The following is a 14,530-nucleotide window of genomic DNA, read 5'->3' as shown; positions in this document are numbered from 1 at the left end:
GGGGGGGGGGGGGTGGGTTTCTGGTTTTCTGGGTTTTTCTTTTGGAGGATTACTGTTATGAGGGTCCCATATCTTCCTCACCTGTACGCTTGAGGCGGTCGTCACGAGTTACGTACCCAACCAAGGTGGTCGCCGGCCAGGTACCTACCAGGAACCTGGGAGGTATGTATCTCCGTATCTACTCGAAGGGTGGGTATGCAATGCAAGGGGGGTACTCGTACCCTAGGTAGGTAAGCATGTGCGGTACGGAGCACCTACGTTCACCAAAGTCCGGTTTTGGCGTCGGACACACCAACGGCGACGCGGCATTGGAGTGAGTGAGCGAGCGAGGCGGTTCGACCTCGACAAAAAGGGACGAACCCACATAATCTGACAAAGAAAAAACAAAAAAGAAAAAGTTCGGGTCTGGGACGGTATAGTGCGAGCGTGACGAGACAGATACAAACCGAGTAAGCACCACGGTACGATGGAGGAGCTATATGTAGAAGATATTCGGTATAACGTCCCCAGGGTGGGCAGGTGGGTTGTGTTAACTTCAAGTTGGAATGACAACTCTTGTCTACTCTAACAGTCTACTCTGGTCACAGAATTCCATCACGGCGAGCAACATACTGTACGGATACTGTAAAGACACTTTACTCGCGTCGATTTCCAAGGAAACCGTATGTAGTCGGTGGGTGTGACGCTGGATCCAAAAAACGGGGACGTGAGACGGAAGACAACCTGGGATGATAATCAAACTCGCAGATATTACTTATTGTAGTATCGACGAGTCGTTTAAGAATCCACTTTCCTAACTCATCGAAATCGCTTTTCTTTATATCCAGATTATACTCTTCTGTTCTTAAGCACCAGCCAGTACTCGGTACCCGACGAACCCAAAGTGAGCTCAAGGACGGTGAAGACCTACCTTTAGGTGTACTCTGGTCCCCCATGCTGATTGTCATCATATCATTTCCAGCCATGCATTCCGTAAACCATCGGAAGATTCAAGATGGAGATGGAAATGGGAATGGAACGCACGCCAAATCCACATAGTAAGACATGAGTAAGAAATTAACTCGACGTTCGTTTGTGGGTTGTACAAAGTACGACCGCATCTCCACTAGCCTTTCCTCGTGGGCACACACACACGCACACAAACAATGTCCGTGAATGCTGTCCGCTGTGTTGCACCTCAAGGCTTATCTACTCTTTGACGGTCTCGAGTGGCGAGCGTGCAAAGTCGGGGCCGCCATTAATATTACCCGAGGCGCTGTCGGTAGACAACCAAGGCCGCAGACGGTACCCATCTGCGTCATCATCCTCGTCAACCTCAATTCCAACATCATTGTCCTCGGTGATCTTCAGGTCCAAGAGCCGTGCGGCATTTCTGTAGGTGATGGCTTCAAAGTCTTGATCGTTGACCATCTCGCTGTTCCGTAGTTGGTACAGGAATCGCAGCCCGTCTTGATTGCTGCAGAAGGGGTAGTCAACGCTATAGAGGACCTTGTCGGCGCAGCACATGTGGATCAGACAGGCCATCGGGGCAAGGCTGAACATGCCGGCGGTTGTGATGTAGATGTTCTCATGCCAGACTTGGAGGAGGTGTCGCTGAGGTTTCAAGGACACGGGCCATGTTTTCTGGATCAGCTTGTGTATCCTATCTAGTTGGAATGGGAGCATTTCTCCCATGTGGCCTAGTAGCACTTTGAGGTTCGGATGGGCGTCGAATAGTTTCGATGCAAACAGTCTGATGACGTGCAGGGCAACCTCTGCGTGCCAGCTGAAGCCGTGATTCGCAAGGAACGTGGCCACTTGAGGTGCATAGTTACCCTGGAACGGGGAATCACTGGGCACCGGATGTGGTGCGGGATGGAGATAGACCGGCACGTCCAGCTGTTCGTGAGCGGCAAATATTGGCCAGAAAAATGTGTCGTCGTAGAATCGTCCGTCAGTCTGATTGTCTATCAGGGAGCCGACAAAGTCCAACTCGGACACACAACGTTTGAGTTCTTTCGCGGCGGCTTCGGGGTGGAGAGTCGGAAGCATTGCGAAGGCGGCAAAACGTTCCGGGCGAGGGGATGACTTGATCGCCTCGTATAATTCATTGTTGGCCGCTGTGCAAATTTCTGGCGGAATTGGGATAGAGTTGGGTCGGTGAGAGATGACCTGCAAGCTCACCCGGCCGGAATCCATCGACTTGAGACGCTGGTGCCCAACCTCTCGCAGCGAGCTCATGATGTGAGAATGTGATTCTGGAAGGGTGGTCTGTTGCCCCTGTTGATCATAGTAGTCAAGGATTGCCTGGGAAATGAAGTGCTCTTCGAGCGTGATCACTGGAATCTTTCGAGACATTGTAACTGCTGCTGGATCTGGCGTATGCTGTTCCTTGTACAATAGACGAGAAACAAAGCGCCTGGTTTAAGGCAGGGTGAGAGCAAATACGTAAGAAGGGCGTCACAGAGACAAGCGCAACAGTTCCGGGTTATTTATACCTGGGACGGCGCCGGAAGCAGATAGAAGGGTTAATAGGCACAGCTACCTAGGGAATGACGTTCCAAAGACATGTTCAGTCAAGGTATAGGTGCCGCCCAAGCAGCCAGCGTCAGCCTCTTTATATAGAGGGGCAGAGGCGACCGGAAACCGTGCCTGACCACATACAAAAGGTTGGCATCCAATGAAAGAGCCAAGTTCCATGTGACGCCACGAGCAACTGCAACAGGGATGGGATGGAACGATGGGATACAGGCTGACGGGTGAGGTTTTGGCTTTTCGCCGTCAATGCGGAGAGGGGGCGGCGTGGTCTGACTGCGCGACTCTCTTTCTGGATGACTAGTGCAATCGACCATTGCCGAGAATTGATATCGAAAGGGTCAAAGAGACGAGGATGACGGAGATCTTACCGGTAGATGATCCTGGATGTTCTGTACTTGAGGTGTTGATGGCATTTGGTTGTGAACGGTGCATGTGTCCTTGTGCTCGTACTCGTACTCGTACCCGAGCTGGAAAAAGGGAGGACAGAGTACCTCGATTAGCACCTGCCTTATCTGACTCTCAATCCCACGGGGCGCCTTCCCAAGGGATGTTCACAAGGCAATTGCTCATGCCTGTTGCCCAAGAGCTTCAGACAATCCCATCCGACATATCAGTTGCCCGTTGCGCCGTGCTGGTTCTAGCAGTTGAACGCACCGTAGTCTTGACGCTGAGGTGCAGATAAACAAGAAAGTCTACAGACTACTAGGGACTACCTGTAAAGCGACGGAGTACTGCAAAATACTCCGGGCGGCGCCCATCCCTGAATGGTCTTGGCGCGTCTCTTCTCTCCACTGGCTGCTCGCCGCATTTGGGCCACTGTATCCAACCCATCGAGAACGAGGAACGCTGAAGTCACGGTATCCTTTCCCAGCGATTGCTTTCGCCAGCAATCCACGCTCTGTTCTAGATCATTCTCAGTCACTCCTTTCCTCGAATACCCGAGCCCCTCTGTGTATACCCACCTATCAGCCTTCTCCCAACGAATCTGCCCTTGCGGATCCCGCCCTAGCAAGGAGCTGAGCACGAGACATTCGCGCCAACTCCGCAGCACCCTCTACCTCCGCAACTTTTTTTCCAGTCACAGCCCGGTGAGACATCGACAACGGTTTGATGGCCTCCCAAGGAGGCCTCACGCGGAGGCGTGGCGCAGGGGGGGTGACCTCGCCAAACGGAGATGAAGAGTCGAGCCGCGTGGCTTCTCCCGGTCCCAAAAACTATCCTGACCGCACTCCTGACACGGCATATGAGAACGGCGAGAATGGCCACAGGATTGCCTACGATCCCAGGGATCTCACCGAGAGCGCCGAACGTAGTAAACAACCCAAGTTGACACTGATGGAGGAGATCTTGTTGTTAGGCCTGAAGGATAAGCAGGTTGGGACACATGACTTCCAGGACGCAAGGAGAAACGCTGACTCGACACGATTAGGGATACCTCTCATTCTGGAATGATAACATATCGTATGCTCTGCGAGGGTGCATAGTTATCGAATTGGCCTTCCGGGGTCGTATCAGCATGCAAAACGATTCTGGTCGGAGACGCTTCCCTCTGGCCGACCGAATAATCGAAGTCGTCGATGACACACTTACGGGGGAAGTCCTTCTCGACGAGGCTTTGAAGATGATGAAGTCGAGTGAGAAAATGAGCGTCAGCTCTTGGATCGATCTTATGAGCGGTGAGGGAAAATGGCTTTCTTCTACATCAATCCAACTAATATCTTTCTAAAGGCGAGACCTGGAACCTCATGAAGATTGGCTACCAATTGAAACAAGTTCGAGAGCGCTTGGCCAAAGGTCTGGTAGATAAGGGTATTCTGCGCACGGAGAAACGAAACTTCCTTTTGTTCGATATGGCTACCCATCCTGTGGTCGACTCTGGCGCCAAAGACGAAATCCGAAAACGAGTCCGGAACGTCTGTTCAAATCGCACTGTTGTCCTCCCTCCCTCGCAATTTCTCCCTGCAGAGCTCGAATTCAGAATGCTCCGAACGATCAGTATGGTTTGTGCAGCCTATGCGGCAAACGTTCTCGAGAACGCTCTGGCGACTATGGGCCATGAAGCAAGAGAGCGAGCATTCGCACAGGTCGATGAACTCCTGGCGGAGTACAGTCAGTGGCCATTTGCCAAACGAACTGGAGGCAGTCAAGGTATTGGAGCCAACATAGGCCAGGTAGTCGGAGACGAAGTTGAGAAGAACAAAGACAAAGAGCTACAGCTCGAGGTGAGTGATGGAATTCCCTAGCCTGGTCTGTCTGGGATGGAATGCTAACAGAGATGAATTAGGTGGTCGCAGCATGTTTGAGCGTGTTTACAAGGCTGGACTCCTTGCTATAGTATATGGGTCTCCGGCTAGGGACAAATTGAGCGAACAAATGAAACAGAGGCCAGACTGCACGGAAAATGCCAGGATGCTCGGGGAGCTGCGCGGTCGTGGCGGCAGCAGATTCGACATGAGCAGTGGAGGGCGGTCAGCGTCAGAGCCACCTCCAAAAATTATTGACCATTTTCAAAATTGCCATCCCCTATTTTCCTGACATCGGCCGTGGTTGACTAGGAAGGCAGTCTTGCACTGATTGATTGATTGATTGAATCTCACGAGCAATTATTCTCATTACAGGCACAACCGTCTGTGAAACAGTGGGCTACGAATATGTACTTAGGTCACGCTTCGAGAATCCGGGATGAACTATAACCTTGGCTAATGCAATATGCACTGACTTGTCAGGAGGGAAGGAGTAGAAAATTAAGTCGCTTTTTCACCAATTTTCTATATCATACATGTGTACAATGAATTCAAGGTGCCAGGCGCCGTCTTTTGATAATTGGGTCTCCAAACAAGAGATTGATCCTCGTGACTACTGCTCTGACTCGGCGTTCATCGAAGCCCTCAAGTCCATCTGTTCAAAAAGCTTGCCGAGATGGTCGTGGGGGTATGTGGCCTCGCCACGCATGGCCTCGAGCTTCCGCCGCCTCTGTCCTTCCTTGCCCGCCTGGCCCAACAGGCCACCGATGAGGGCGATTGACCTTGCCGAATCGTCGTTGGCGGGGATGGGATAGGTCACCCAGGTCGGGTTGGCGTCCGTGTCGATGACGCCGATGGTGGGCACGCTGAACAGTCCACACTCGTGCAGGCAGACCTGGTTCTCGAGCGGGTTCAGGCACACGACCAGGTCGGGCCTCATGGGGGTGTGGTTGCCCGGGGTGAACTTCCTGCTGTACTCCTCGAGCTCGTTGTCGTGGATGTCGACGACCTTGACGCGGCCCGAGCCCAGGATCTGCTGGCCGTTGGTCAAGCTGCCGGGGACCCAACGGTGGAAGATGTGGTAGCCGCCGGCCAGCCTGGCCGAGTTGACGGTGATGTCCTCCATGCCGTCGCGGGTGCCGACGAAGAGGATGATGCCGCCCCGCCTCGCGACCTCCTCAACGACCTTGGCCGCGCGCAGGAGGTAGGCGTACGTCGCGTCCAGGGAGATGATGTGGATGCCGTCCCTGACGCCGAAGATGTAGCTGCTGTTGGCCGGGTTCCAGAGCGACGTGGCGTGGCCGAGGTGCGTCTGGTTCGCGAGGAGCATGGGCAGCGTGAGTCTGGACGGCGTCGGCGGGTCCCGGAGGAGCGAGTTTGGGTCGTAGGTCTGGACGAGGTGCGTGACTCTGCGCGCCTCCCTCTGCTCGCGCCTGCGGTGCCGGTTGAGGTCCTGCAGGTTCCTGAACGGCGTGGTGTCGACGCGCTTGGGCTTCTCGAGGGGCGCCGGCCTCTCCCTCTTGACTTCGCTCGTCGAGAGCGGCGCGGCGGGCTCGCTGTGGAAGCTCTGGATCCGCGCCATGATGTGGGCGTTGACGTCGGCGTGGAGGGATTGCATCGACTTTTTCTGGTCTTCGAGCTTTTCTTCCACCGTCCGCGTCGCCGCCGTAGGGGGCTTGCTGGTGCTGTCGAGAATGCTGGACGGTTCATCGGGGTGGCCCGGTATCGCGGGACGAGGTTTGGGGTCTCGTTCTGACGGTCGGAAGGTCGGGTTGTCGACACTTCTGCTGTCCGCATACGACCTTACCCTGGTCCGCGTTGACTGCGACAGCGCAGAGCGGCCTAGGGAAATGGGTGAGCATCGACCAACCAGTGGATTACAGAGGGGGAGAGGTACCATGACGGGCACAGAACTGTCTGATGATCATGTCTGGCCTTCAGCGTGGTGATGTCGGAGCGTTGAGGCTTTCACCATTTATCCAGTTGCTTTGGCCCTGCGTCTCTGCTCTGCCCAGGTCTGTGCTTGGCGTTCAGCGAAAAGAGAGACGGCAGCCAACGGGAGAATTCCTTAGTCATCCGCAATCGCTCTACCTTCTGCTTTTACTGTACCAGGGTAACTAGGTACAGGATGTTGCGCATCTTCCTCATCGTTTTGTGTTTTGTGTTTGAGATTCCTTCAATCACAGCTTTAGTTCGCAATTGGTCAAACCGCCATGCGGAGGCCGACTGGGCAGCCGTCCCTCTGAAGCCACACCTCGCTGGTGATACGGAATTGGATGCCGTCTGCCGTCAGACATTCATTCAAGTGCTTCAGGTTGGTACCCTGACGAGCCCCCTGCGTGCATAGATCCGGAGCAGCCTCTTTCCGCTGCACCAGCCCGCCCGGACGAAACACACAAATGAAGAAAACAACAGATTTTGGAAATCCTGTCTTTGTTACTCTGCGGCCGGCATCATACCGTCACGTTTTTTTGATCGTCAGGTATGTTTGGGCTTTGTTTGATCTTTCGGATGTTGTTTGTTTTCTCCCGAGCAGCTATGACCCACGTTATGGCCATACAGAGATATAAGGAGTATTTTGCGCACGCACTCAATTCTGCGTCCCTCGTGCTCAGGTAACTATCCAACTCTCACTGTCACTCGTTTGATCCTGCAGCACCCGCAGCACCTGCAGCAGCAGCATTAGTAGTCTCTCCAAAATCATGGACACGGATCTCGTATGTATAAGCAAGCCTTGTGAGTATGAGAGAATTGACTCCGGCCACAGTCACGTCCACGGCGCAACTTCAATCCCAGAAAGACACGTCGTTATGGACGCATAACATTCGACCCCGACTACTTGGTTCGATACAGCCCAAAGTGGAAGTATGCTCGACTGTACAACTTTCCCTTCCCCGGTGCTCATTGGCAGCCACGTATGAGAACAATGGTGGTTTCAGTCGACGGTGGCTCGCGCGGCAACAACCGATCTGATCCCAAATCTCGAGCAGCGTGGGGCGTGTACTTTGGACCTGACTGCCCACGCAATGCCTGGGGGTTGCTTGCTCGAACTGATCTGCAGACCAGTTCACGTGCCGAGCTGGAAAGTGTCCGCAAGGCTCTCGACATCATTCAGGGCATGAAGGAGGCTGGTGAGTTGGATGGCTGGAGAGAGGTCATTGTGAAGTGTGACTCGGACTATGTCGCAAGAAGCCTCAGCGAATGGATCTGGAGCTGGGAAAGGAACGGCTATGTCACCAGAAAGGGCACCCCGGTCGAGCACGGTGACATCATCCGGGAGATTCACGCAACCATCACAAAGATGGAGGAAGAAATGGCTATTCGGTTTTGGCGTGTTGGACGCGAATGGAACAGGGAGGCGGATGCTTTGGTGAATCATGCTCTCGACGACGCTGCCGACAGTGGGTACGGAGGCTCTTGAACGTCGCTCGCTGATGCTGGGCTGCGTCGATTCCATTTATTATTCTTTGTAATACCAATTTTCCATCCTTCTGGGTTCAAGCGGGCGGTGATCAAGAGACCATGATTTCAGAGTGGACAAACAGTACTGCTATGTAGCACATGGTTTTCGATGTCAACCCCCCACAAAAAGAACGGCACCAGGCTTTACGTACTCATCATTATAGTAATAGTTTCCTTACCTATGTATACCTCGATCAATGGAATGGCTTTGAGGCGGCCTTCAAAATCTGTTCGTTTTGCAAATAGTCCGGATGCTCGTACCGTTCTGGGGATCAACATTTGTCCGATCCGGCGCCGCTGTTATTGTACCAGCAATTCTGATTCCTGAGCGCGGCTGAAACGACTATTCCTCCAGTCAATCGATGTCAGGACCGAGAACCCGATAACGGCAGAAACCACCATTGGGAGAGCATCTCTCACATGGTTCTCCTCCAGGTGACAAAAATAACGATCAAGAAAAATCCCCGAAAGGGCCAACCCACAAGCCTGACCTGTCGGGCGGAATCGAAATCAGGCTGAGGCCTCGCGCCTTTCGTCCCCCTATTTGTCGGCTTGGCCAAATTTCCCCTGAGGAAACGGGCATTCTTGGCTGTCTGGGCAGTTCTTCATTTTCGCAGGTCGCGAGTCAAATTTCCTGCACAAGAGGGATTCTGAGCACGCGGCTAGGTGAATTCAAATCTGAAGTGACTCCGGCCAAGCAAGTCGAGAAACTTTGTCGGATCGCGTTCGTGGCTGGTTGCGACCGCTATCACTTGCACACAGTACGACTGAGCAGCGCGTCCGGCAAAAGGATCGCTTGTGCGACGGCTTGACTTGGAGCTCCAAGTGACACTTGTGCATGCGGTACAGAGCACTCTCCGTTTTGAAGGTGGTTACCCTGCTTTTTACTGTACCCGAGCCCAGCAATAGTTTCTTGACACGACTCGGTATCATTTTGCAATCTCCATACGCCACCGTCAGTGGCTAGGACACTGGGCTGGTAAGTCTTGGTCTTGTCACGAAACAGCAAACAAGCCTTGCGCATGGACGTTTTAGACTACGATAGGAGCGGAGCCCAGCCTGGCACGTCCAGTATACGGATACAGACTTCAGTTTCTTGTCGATTGTGTGCGCCCCCCCAGACAGTTTCGTGTCGCGCTCGAGAAAACCAATCACCTTACCATGGCGCCCAGCCGCCAGCCCAGATTACAACGTGGTGTCAAAAACACAAAAAAGACTTGGGGCTGGGCACTCTTTTACCGAAAAACAGCGTCACGAGCGACCTTGATAATAAATGTGCTCCAGAGAGAGGCCTACTGTGTGAGTTTAAAGATAAGAGTTTGGTTCTTCCACTCACTTTTTGTTTGGACTCTCGCCGGTTATATTCCCAACCCCTTAACCGCACGACCTACCTGACCAACTTACTACAGTGAGCTGCCCACTCAACAATCAATCGGGGCGTCCTCTCTTTTTTTTGTTGTTGTTGTTCCTCTTGCTCGTCGACCAAAAGTGCCGTTCAGCCTTCACCGTTGTTGACTGGTTGTGTGTCCCAGCGGAAAAGCATCTCGCCGTACGGATACATCAGTACAACTCGCGAACCATACCAGGACAAGTGCCCACACCTGCTGCACCCACAACCCCTACCACATTTACACGTACACACGCACGAAGTACACACCAACGAAAAAAGCGAGAAAGAAGCGAGCCAATATGCGGTCCTTCTTCTACTTGCTCACCGCCCTCCCCCTCCTCGCGTCGGCCTGGTCACAACACACGCTCCTCACCCGAGCCACCGGCAACGCCACGTCGTGCGAGTCCACCGACAAGCCCTGCGGCGCCTACTGCATCCCCAGCGACTACACGTGCTGCCCGGACCTCGAGGGTGGCTGCGCGGCCACCTCGACCTGCCAGCTCGGCGACAACGACGTCTACGGCTGCTGCCCGGACGGAGACACGTGCTCGGGCGACGGCGGTGCAGAGTTCCTCACCACGTCCACGTCCACCGCCGACGCGTCCACCGCGACAAAGACGACGTCCTCGGACAGCGGCGCTCAAGCTCTCTCCATGAACCACGGCCTCAACCTGGCCTTGGTGGCTGCCGGCGTCGCCGTCGCGGTGCTATAAGGGCGACGACGACAACAACAACATCAACACCGAGAAGCGCGCTCTTTTTCTCGTATTCGGACCAATTCCTACCTACATTCTGTTATCGCAGCTGTCGCCGCCGCCGCCGCCGCCGCCGTCCGAAAGTCTTCTATCTCATGATACCAAATCTATTCGTCGCTTTTGGGTGGGGCGGGGTGTTTGTGCGTGTGTGATGTATCATGGTCGTGGTGTTTCTGCGCATGCATAGGTGCCTCCTACTCATTGGGTATGGGTGTCGATGAATGCTGGGGTATCTCTGTAACACACCGAGCACTACTTGAATGAAAAGCGAGGCGTGTCCTACGCCGTGCAAACATCATGAACAGAAGTATCATTCCTGGCTAATATCGACATCTTTACTTTACCTGCTTATGGTGCTGTCGAGTCTGGCGTACGTATAGAATGACTGTCTCAATCTTCAAGCGGTTCTTCATACATGCATTCGTGCTCAAGGGCCGGACACAACTTTAAGCTCCTGTACAGTACATGCTCACGACCATAATCCTGGTCAATAATCTGTATATTCACCACACTCGTACTAGTCTATAGTCTGTTTTCTGTATTCACTACACTCACTATTCTAGAGTTTAGCTTTAGACACTGCATCCAGTAAAGTCTCGTCCTTAGCGAAGCGGTAATAGTACTGCAAATTCTCAGGGTTGGACAACGTGTCGGACGCTTTGATCACTTTGCCCGATTGACTGGCAACAGGTAGGGATACTGACATGATAGTTCTCGTTTTTTGAAGACTGCCATCGTTCTTGATGTCGGCTGGGAATTTACTGATTGCCCACATTTCATTGTAGCGCACGATGTCATTGTCTATTTTTCGCCAATTGCCTTCGACAACTGCTTGAATTATAGCCTTTCGCTCTCCATTGTGACCCGTGATGGATCGTGGGGGCTGTCTCTGCGTATCCAGGTCCGCCGTGGTATCAGTTTTAGTCACCGGAGCCTGACCTGTATGCAGACTGGAGGAAAAGACAAACCAGAGAGGTCAAGAGTTGGTGAGCTAGTTGTGACCGAGTGAACATATGCTCAGTCATTGAAGGGATATTTGAACAACAGCAGAACGCTGTACGTCCGAGGAAGAAGGTACCTATGGGCGCACATGATGAATGCACCGTCGAGCCGGGCCCACTGGTCATCGGAGTAGGAGAACAACTGAGTAGCTGTCATCTTGGCAGATAGTTTCGTCAGACATTCGGTATCGAGAACTGTGCTTGGCACTAACTAGAACTGGTGTCATCTTTGGTGGGAAGCCAATCCAGCTTCATTCAGCAGCGATCGGACTGCGAGGGGAGGTCTTCCCATTTGGGTCGCCACTCTGAGGGACACAAGCTCAGGGTTTGCACCTACGTCGTACTTTACGAATATCTGCCAAAGTAGGTTTCCTTCTTCAGATGTTAAAATCCAGATTGAACATGTCATCGTAGGGTATAGTTGGTGGTTGAATATTGTCCAGATCGAGATGCCACCAATCATAGTTGATTCCCTGCAAAGCCGGTACAACAGGACTTCTCATTAACGTCTCAGATCCTTGTGGAGGGGTAGGGTCAATGGCAGTATTGTAACCTTCCAGTGTCGCAGGTAGGGGCTGGCGATCAGGAGGTCCTCGACCGTTGTCCACGACATGCGCTGGCAGAGTGGCATGGTCTCCCAGAAGTGAGTTCAATACCTCGGCGTCGGTGCTGGCTTCGAGATCTCGTAACGAAGATGGAGATACATTGGACCCTGGTTTTAGTCGCCGGAGGGTATACTGCAAGACCGAATCAGCCAGCGGTTCAGACAGTTGCCCGGTCTCGCGGGGCTGGCCCGCAAGTTGGTCGAGACCATTAGATTGCGCTTCTGAGTCAACAGCGCCCCCAGTCAGATGAGTCGAGGAAACTCCAAGTCTCACTGTCTGAGCGTTGTAGAGCATATTGATACGAATCCACTGGCTAAATCAGCTCCCGTTGAAAGTGTTGAAGGTAAATTATGACTTACCAGCCGCTCTAAGTTTGTCCAGTACGGCTTCATCGACTTGAGTAACTTCAGATTGCAAATCAGGTTCTTCTGTGCAATTGCTGCAAGGGCGGTATCGGTGGAGGAGAGAAGGGTTATGTGTATCGAAGCCGAAACATACATGCAGTACCCAACAAAAGCCGGAGTTTGGGCTGGATCCCAGTCGAGTGCCAGTAGATCAGAGCCTAGCTCTGACAGGCCTCCGGCGCTCTTCAAGGCTATACGAGCGCTGAGACTTGTTGCTTCAGTGGGCAGAGTTTCGTATAGTCGGACGCCGCTGAATTGTGGGACCAGTGACGAATGCAGAACAAGTCTGCATTGATGATATAGTGCATACACAAAGACATAGATCGGCTGTCGGTTGATAATTAACTGCTCATATAGGGTTCTTTTCGAGTATTTGAAGCAGTTGGGCAGACGCAGAAGCCATGCCGACAGAGACCCTTCCAGTTCAAAGAGCTCCGCAAGCCAATCCTTAACAGCCAAACGCTCTGTAGCTCGAATCAGGTCGCGAATTTTCGCCCTGCTCATCGTCAGCTCTCAAGTTCAAATGCCAGACACATTGGCATTACCATTTCAACATCAAGAACATCACCTCCGCCATGATGCTGGGTGTCGCTAGCGTTCGCATTGCCCCGTGCTGGGGGCGGTCGAGAAGAGTGGACAGAGTTAACAGAGGTTCCCTAATCATTCTCTCAAATGAAATCTCTGCTATAGGTAGTGGGAGGCCCATCACACTACCATCATAAGAGCCGCCCATAGAACGATGATCAGCGTTTATGCATTGTGTGAACCAAACTGCCCAAAAGCATCGCCGTTTTGTCTCGATGTCCAGCCATTCCGAGGTTCCTTGTGTGCCGGGATTGAACTCGGGCTCGTAAAAAGCCGTTTTGTTGGAATCCAAGCCAACAGTGCACGCTGCTTTGTAGGCGATACCTGGGTCAAACTATTGTCAACCAACCATCTTGTCCACTGTCCAGAAGAGTGGTTGTTTACCCGAGAACATTGTATTCCGCTGCCACTCGCCAGCATGAAACCAATACAAGGTCAGCATTTCGGTTGTTTGTACGCTTTCGAAAGTGGGCTGATCAATATCCTGAAGGACTTCCTTGCCAGCGCGGATGGCCCATTGTCTGCCCAGGCCACGCATGTCATTGAATGGTCGAACCAGATCCAGATTATCCTGGAAGATCTTTGACGAAGGGGTCAAGAAGCTGCAGATGATCAGTCCAAAGCCCCGTCGAGCTAAGATGAAGGTCATACATTGTGGCAGTCGCATACATTGCCAGAAGTACATGAGATAATACTTGTCCGCCATCGAATGCGCGAGTGAACGTTGGCCGATGGAACACCAGGGTCGAATTGAACATGCACTTGAAATACACTTCTTGAAGAAATCTCTGCACTGGCAGAGGAAGTGGCAAGCCAGGAGTTGCAAGTGTACTTTCCGAGACCGGTCCATCGTCATTGATCCGATGAGATGAAGCTTCTGGAGTGACAATATCAAATGAATCGGCCTGCTGACGAGGGTGGTTGGTTCTCGCTTCCTCTACTTTCTTCCTCCTGGACTGTGCACGGAAGGCCGCGAGCACTTTGCGGTCTGGAGGTGGTGGAAATACGCAGACGGCACCGAGTCTTGAACAGCGTGCACAGCTTGGGAGTTCTCTCGAACATCGCAACTACCAAACATCGATCTTAGTCTCTGCTGATATGATTTTGTCGGCAATCAAGGCAGATAGCTACCTTTTGCTCACGGCACCGCCGACAAGCTGTTCTCGCCAATTCTGCCATGATTGTCAACCAAGATGATCAATTCGCCCTTATTGCATTGAGACACGAGCAAGAAAGACGCGGGCTAGCAACGGACAGAAGAGTGTCGAGCGTTGGTCAAGGTCGGCCATAGACTGACGGGTTTGTGTTCGAGGCCGGGAGATGATGGCCGTCATCATGTGCCTGCTTTTCTGGAGCTCATTAAACAGCGCCTGATGGATAAACCCAGCGTAACGCTTCGTGAAAAGGTCGACTGAGTGTACGAGGAAATCGAGCACGCCTGAAGCGAATCACTAAGTGAATGGTTCGAGTCGTTACGAAGAACCCGTTGCCGATAGTGGTCCAAATGGCGATGGAGGCGCAGCCAAAGAGAAAGAAGATTAGGCGCGGGGTAGCATGAACTCTGGCAA

The 14,530-nt window shown here is 52.8% G+C and overlaps 8 protein-coding genes across 8 annotated transcripts; 3 read left to right on the top strand and 5 right to left on the bottom strand.

The window, feature by feature from the left end:
- Window positions 1-1,188: 1,188 nt before the first annotated feature.
- PV08_10877 (uncharacterized protein) lies at window positions 1,189-2,337 on the bottom strand (the record flags this gene model as incomplete). Its single annotated transcript, XM_016385190.1, has 1 exon — window positions 1,189-2,337. The coding sequence occupies one exon, from the start codon at window positions 2,335-2,337 to the stop codon at window positions 1,189-1,191; it is 1,149 nt and encodes a 382-aa protein (XP_016231792.1).
- Window positions 2,338-3,627: 1,290 nt separating this feature from the next.
- On the top strand, window positions 3,628-4,852 carry PV08_10876 (uncharacterized protein; the record flags this gene model as incomplete). The annotated part of the gene is made up of 4 exons (XM_016385189.1): window positions 3,628-3,891; window positions 3,947-4,193; window positions 4,246-4,739; window positions 4,802-4,852. The coding sequence occupies 4 exons, from the start codon at window positions 3,628-3,630 to the stop codon at window positions 4,850-4,852; spliced, it is 1,056 nt and encodes a 351-aa protein (XP_016231791.1).
- Window positions 4,853-5,373: 521 nt separating this feature from the next.
- PV08_10875 (ribosomal protein S2) lies at window positions 5,374-6,660 on the bottom strand (the record flags this gene model as incomplete). The annotated part of the gene is made up of 1 exon (XM_016385188.1): window positions 5,374-6,660. One exon carries the CDS (start codon window positions 6,658-6,660, stop codon window positions 5,374-5,376), a length of 1,287 nt encoding a protein of 428 aa, XP_016231790.1.
- An 802-nt stretch (window positions 6,661-7,462) lies between these two features.
- Window positions 7,463-8,181, top strand: PV08_10874 (uncharacterized protein; the record flags this gene model as incomplete). Its single annotated transcript, XM_016385187.1, has 2 exons — window positions 7,463-7,477; window positions 7,528-8,181. 2 exons carry the CDS (start codon window positions 7,463-7,465, stop codon window positions 8,179-8,181), a joined length of 669 nt encoding a protein of 222 aa, XP_016231789.1.
- A 1,730-nt stretch (window positions 8,182-9,911) lies between these two features.
- PV08_10873 (uncharacterized protein) lies at window positions 9,912-10,325 on the top strand (the record flags this gene model as incomplete). Its single annotated transcript, XM_016385186.1, has 1 exon — window positions 9,912-10,325. One exon carries the CDS (start codon window positions 9,912-9,914, stop codon window positions 10,323-10,325), a length of 414 nt encoding a protein of 137 aa, XP_016231788.1.
- Window positions 10,326-10,926: 601 nt separating this feature from the next.
- PV08_10872 (uncharacterized protein) lies at window positions 10,927-11,525 on the bottom strand (the record flags this gene model as incomplete). The annotated part of the gene is made up of 2 exons (XM_016385185.1): window positions 10,927-11,317; window positions 11,446-11,525. The coding sequence occupies 2 exons, from the start codon at window positions 11,523-11,525 to the stop codon at window positions 10,927-10,929; spliced, it is 471 nt and encodes a 156-aa protein (XP_016231787.1).
- A 220-nt stretch (window positions 11,526-11,745) lies between these two features.
- Window positions 11,746-12,881, bottom strand: PV08_10871 (uncharacterized protein; the record flags this gene model as incomplete). The annotated part of the gene is made up of 2 exons (XM_016385184.1): window positions 11,746-12,282; window positions 12,333-12,881. The coding sequence occupies 2 exons, from the start codon at window positions 12,879-12,881 to the stop codon at window positions 11,746-11,748; spliced, it is 1,086 nt and encodes a 361-aa protein (XP_016231786.1).
- Window positions 12,882-13,302: 421 nt separating this feature from the next.
- PV08_10870 (uncharacterized protein) lies at window positions 13,303-13,668 on the bottom strand (the record flags this gene model as incomplete). Its single annotated transcript, XM_016385183.1, has 1 exon — window positions 13,303-13,668. One exon carries the CDS (start codon window positions 13,666-13,668, stop codon window positions 13,303-13,305), a length of 366 nt encoding a protein of 121 aa, XP_016231785.1.
- Window positions 13,669-14,530: the final 862 nt, after the last annotated feature.

This window comes from Exophiala spinifera (assembly GCF_000836115.1).
Source record: "Exophiala spinifera strain CBS 89968 unplaced genomic scaffold supercont1.8, whole genome shotgun sequence".
Lineage (NCBI taxonomy): Eukaryota > Fungi > Ascomycota > Eurotiomycetes > Chaetothyriales > Herpotrichiellaceae > Exophiala > Exophiala spinifera.
The sequence above is the reverse complement of the archived record's forward strand: the minus strand, read 5'-3'. Positions and strand labels throughout refer to the sequence as shown.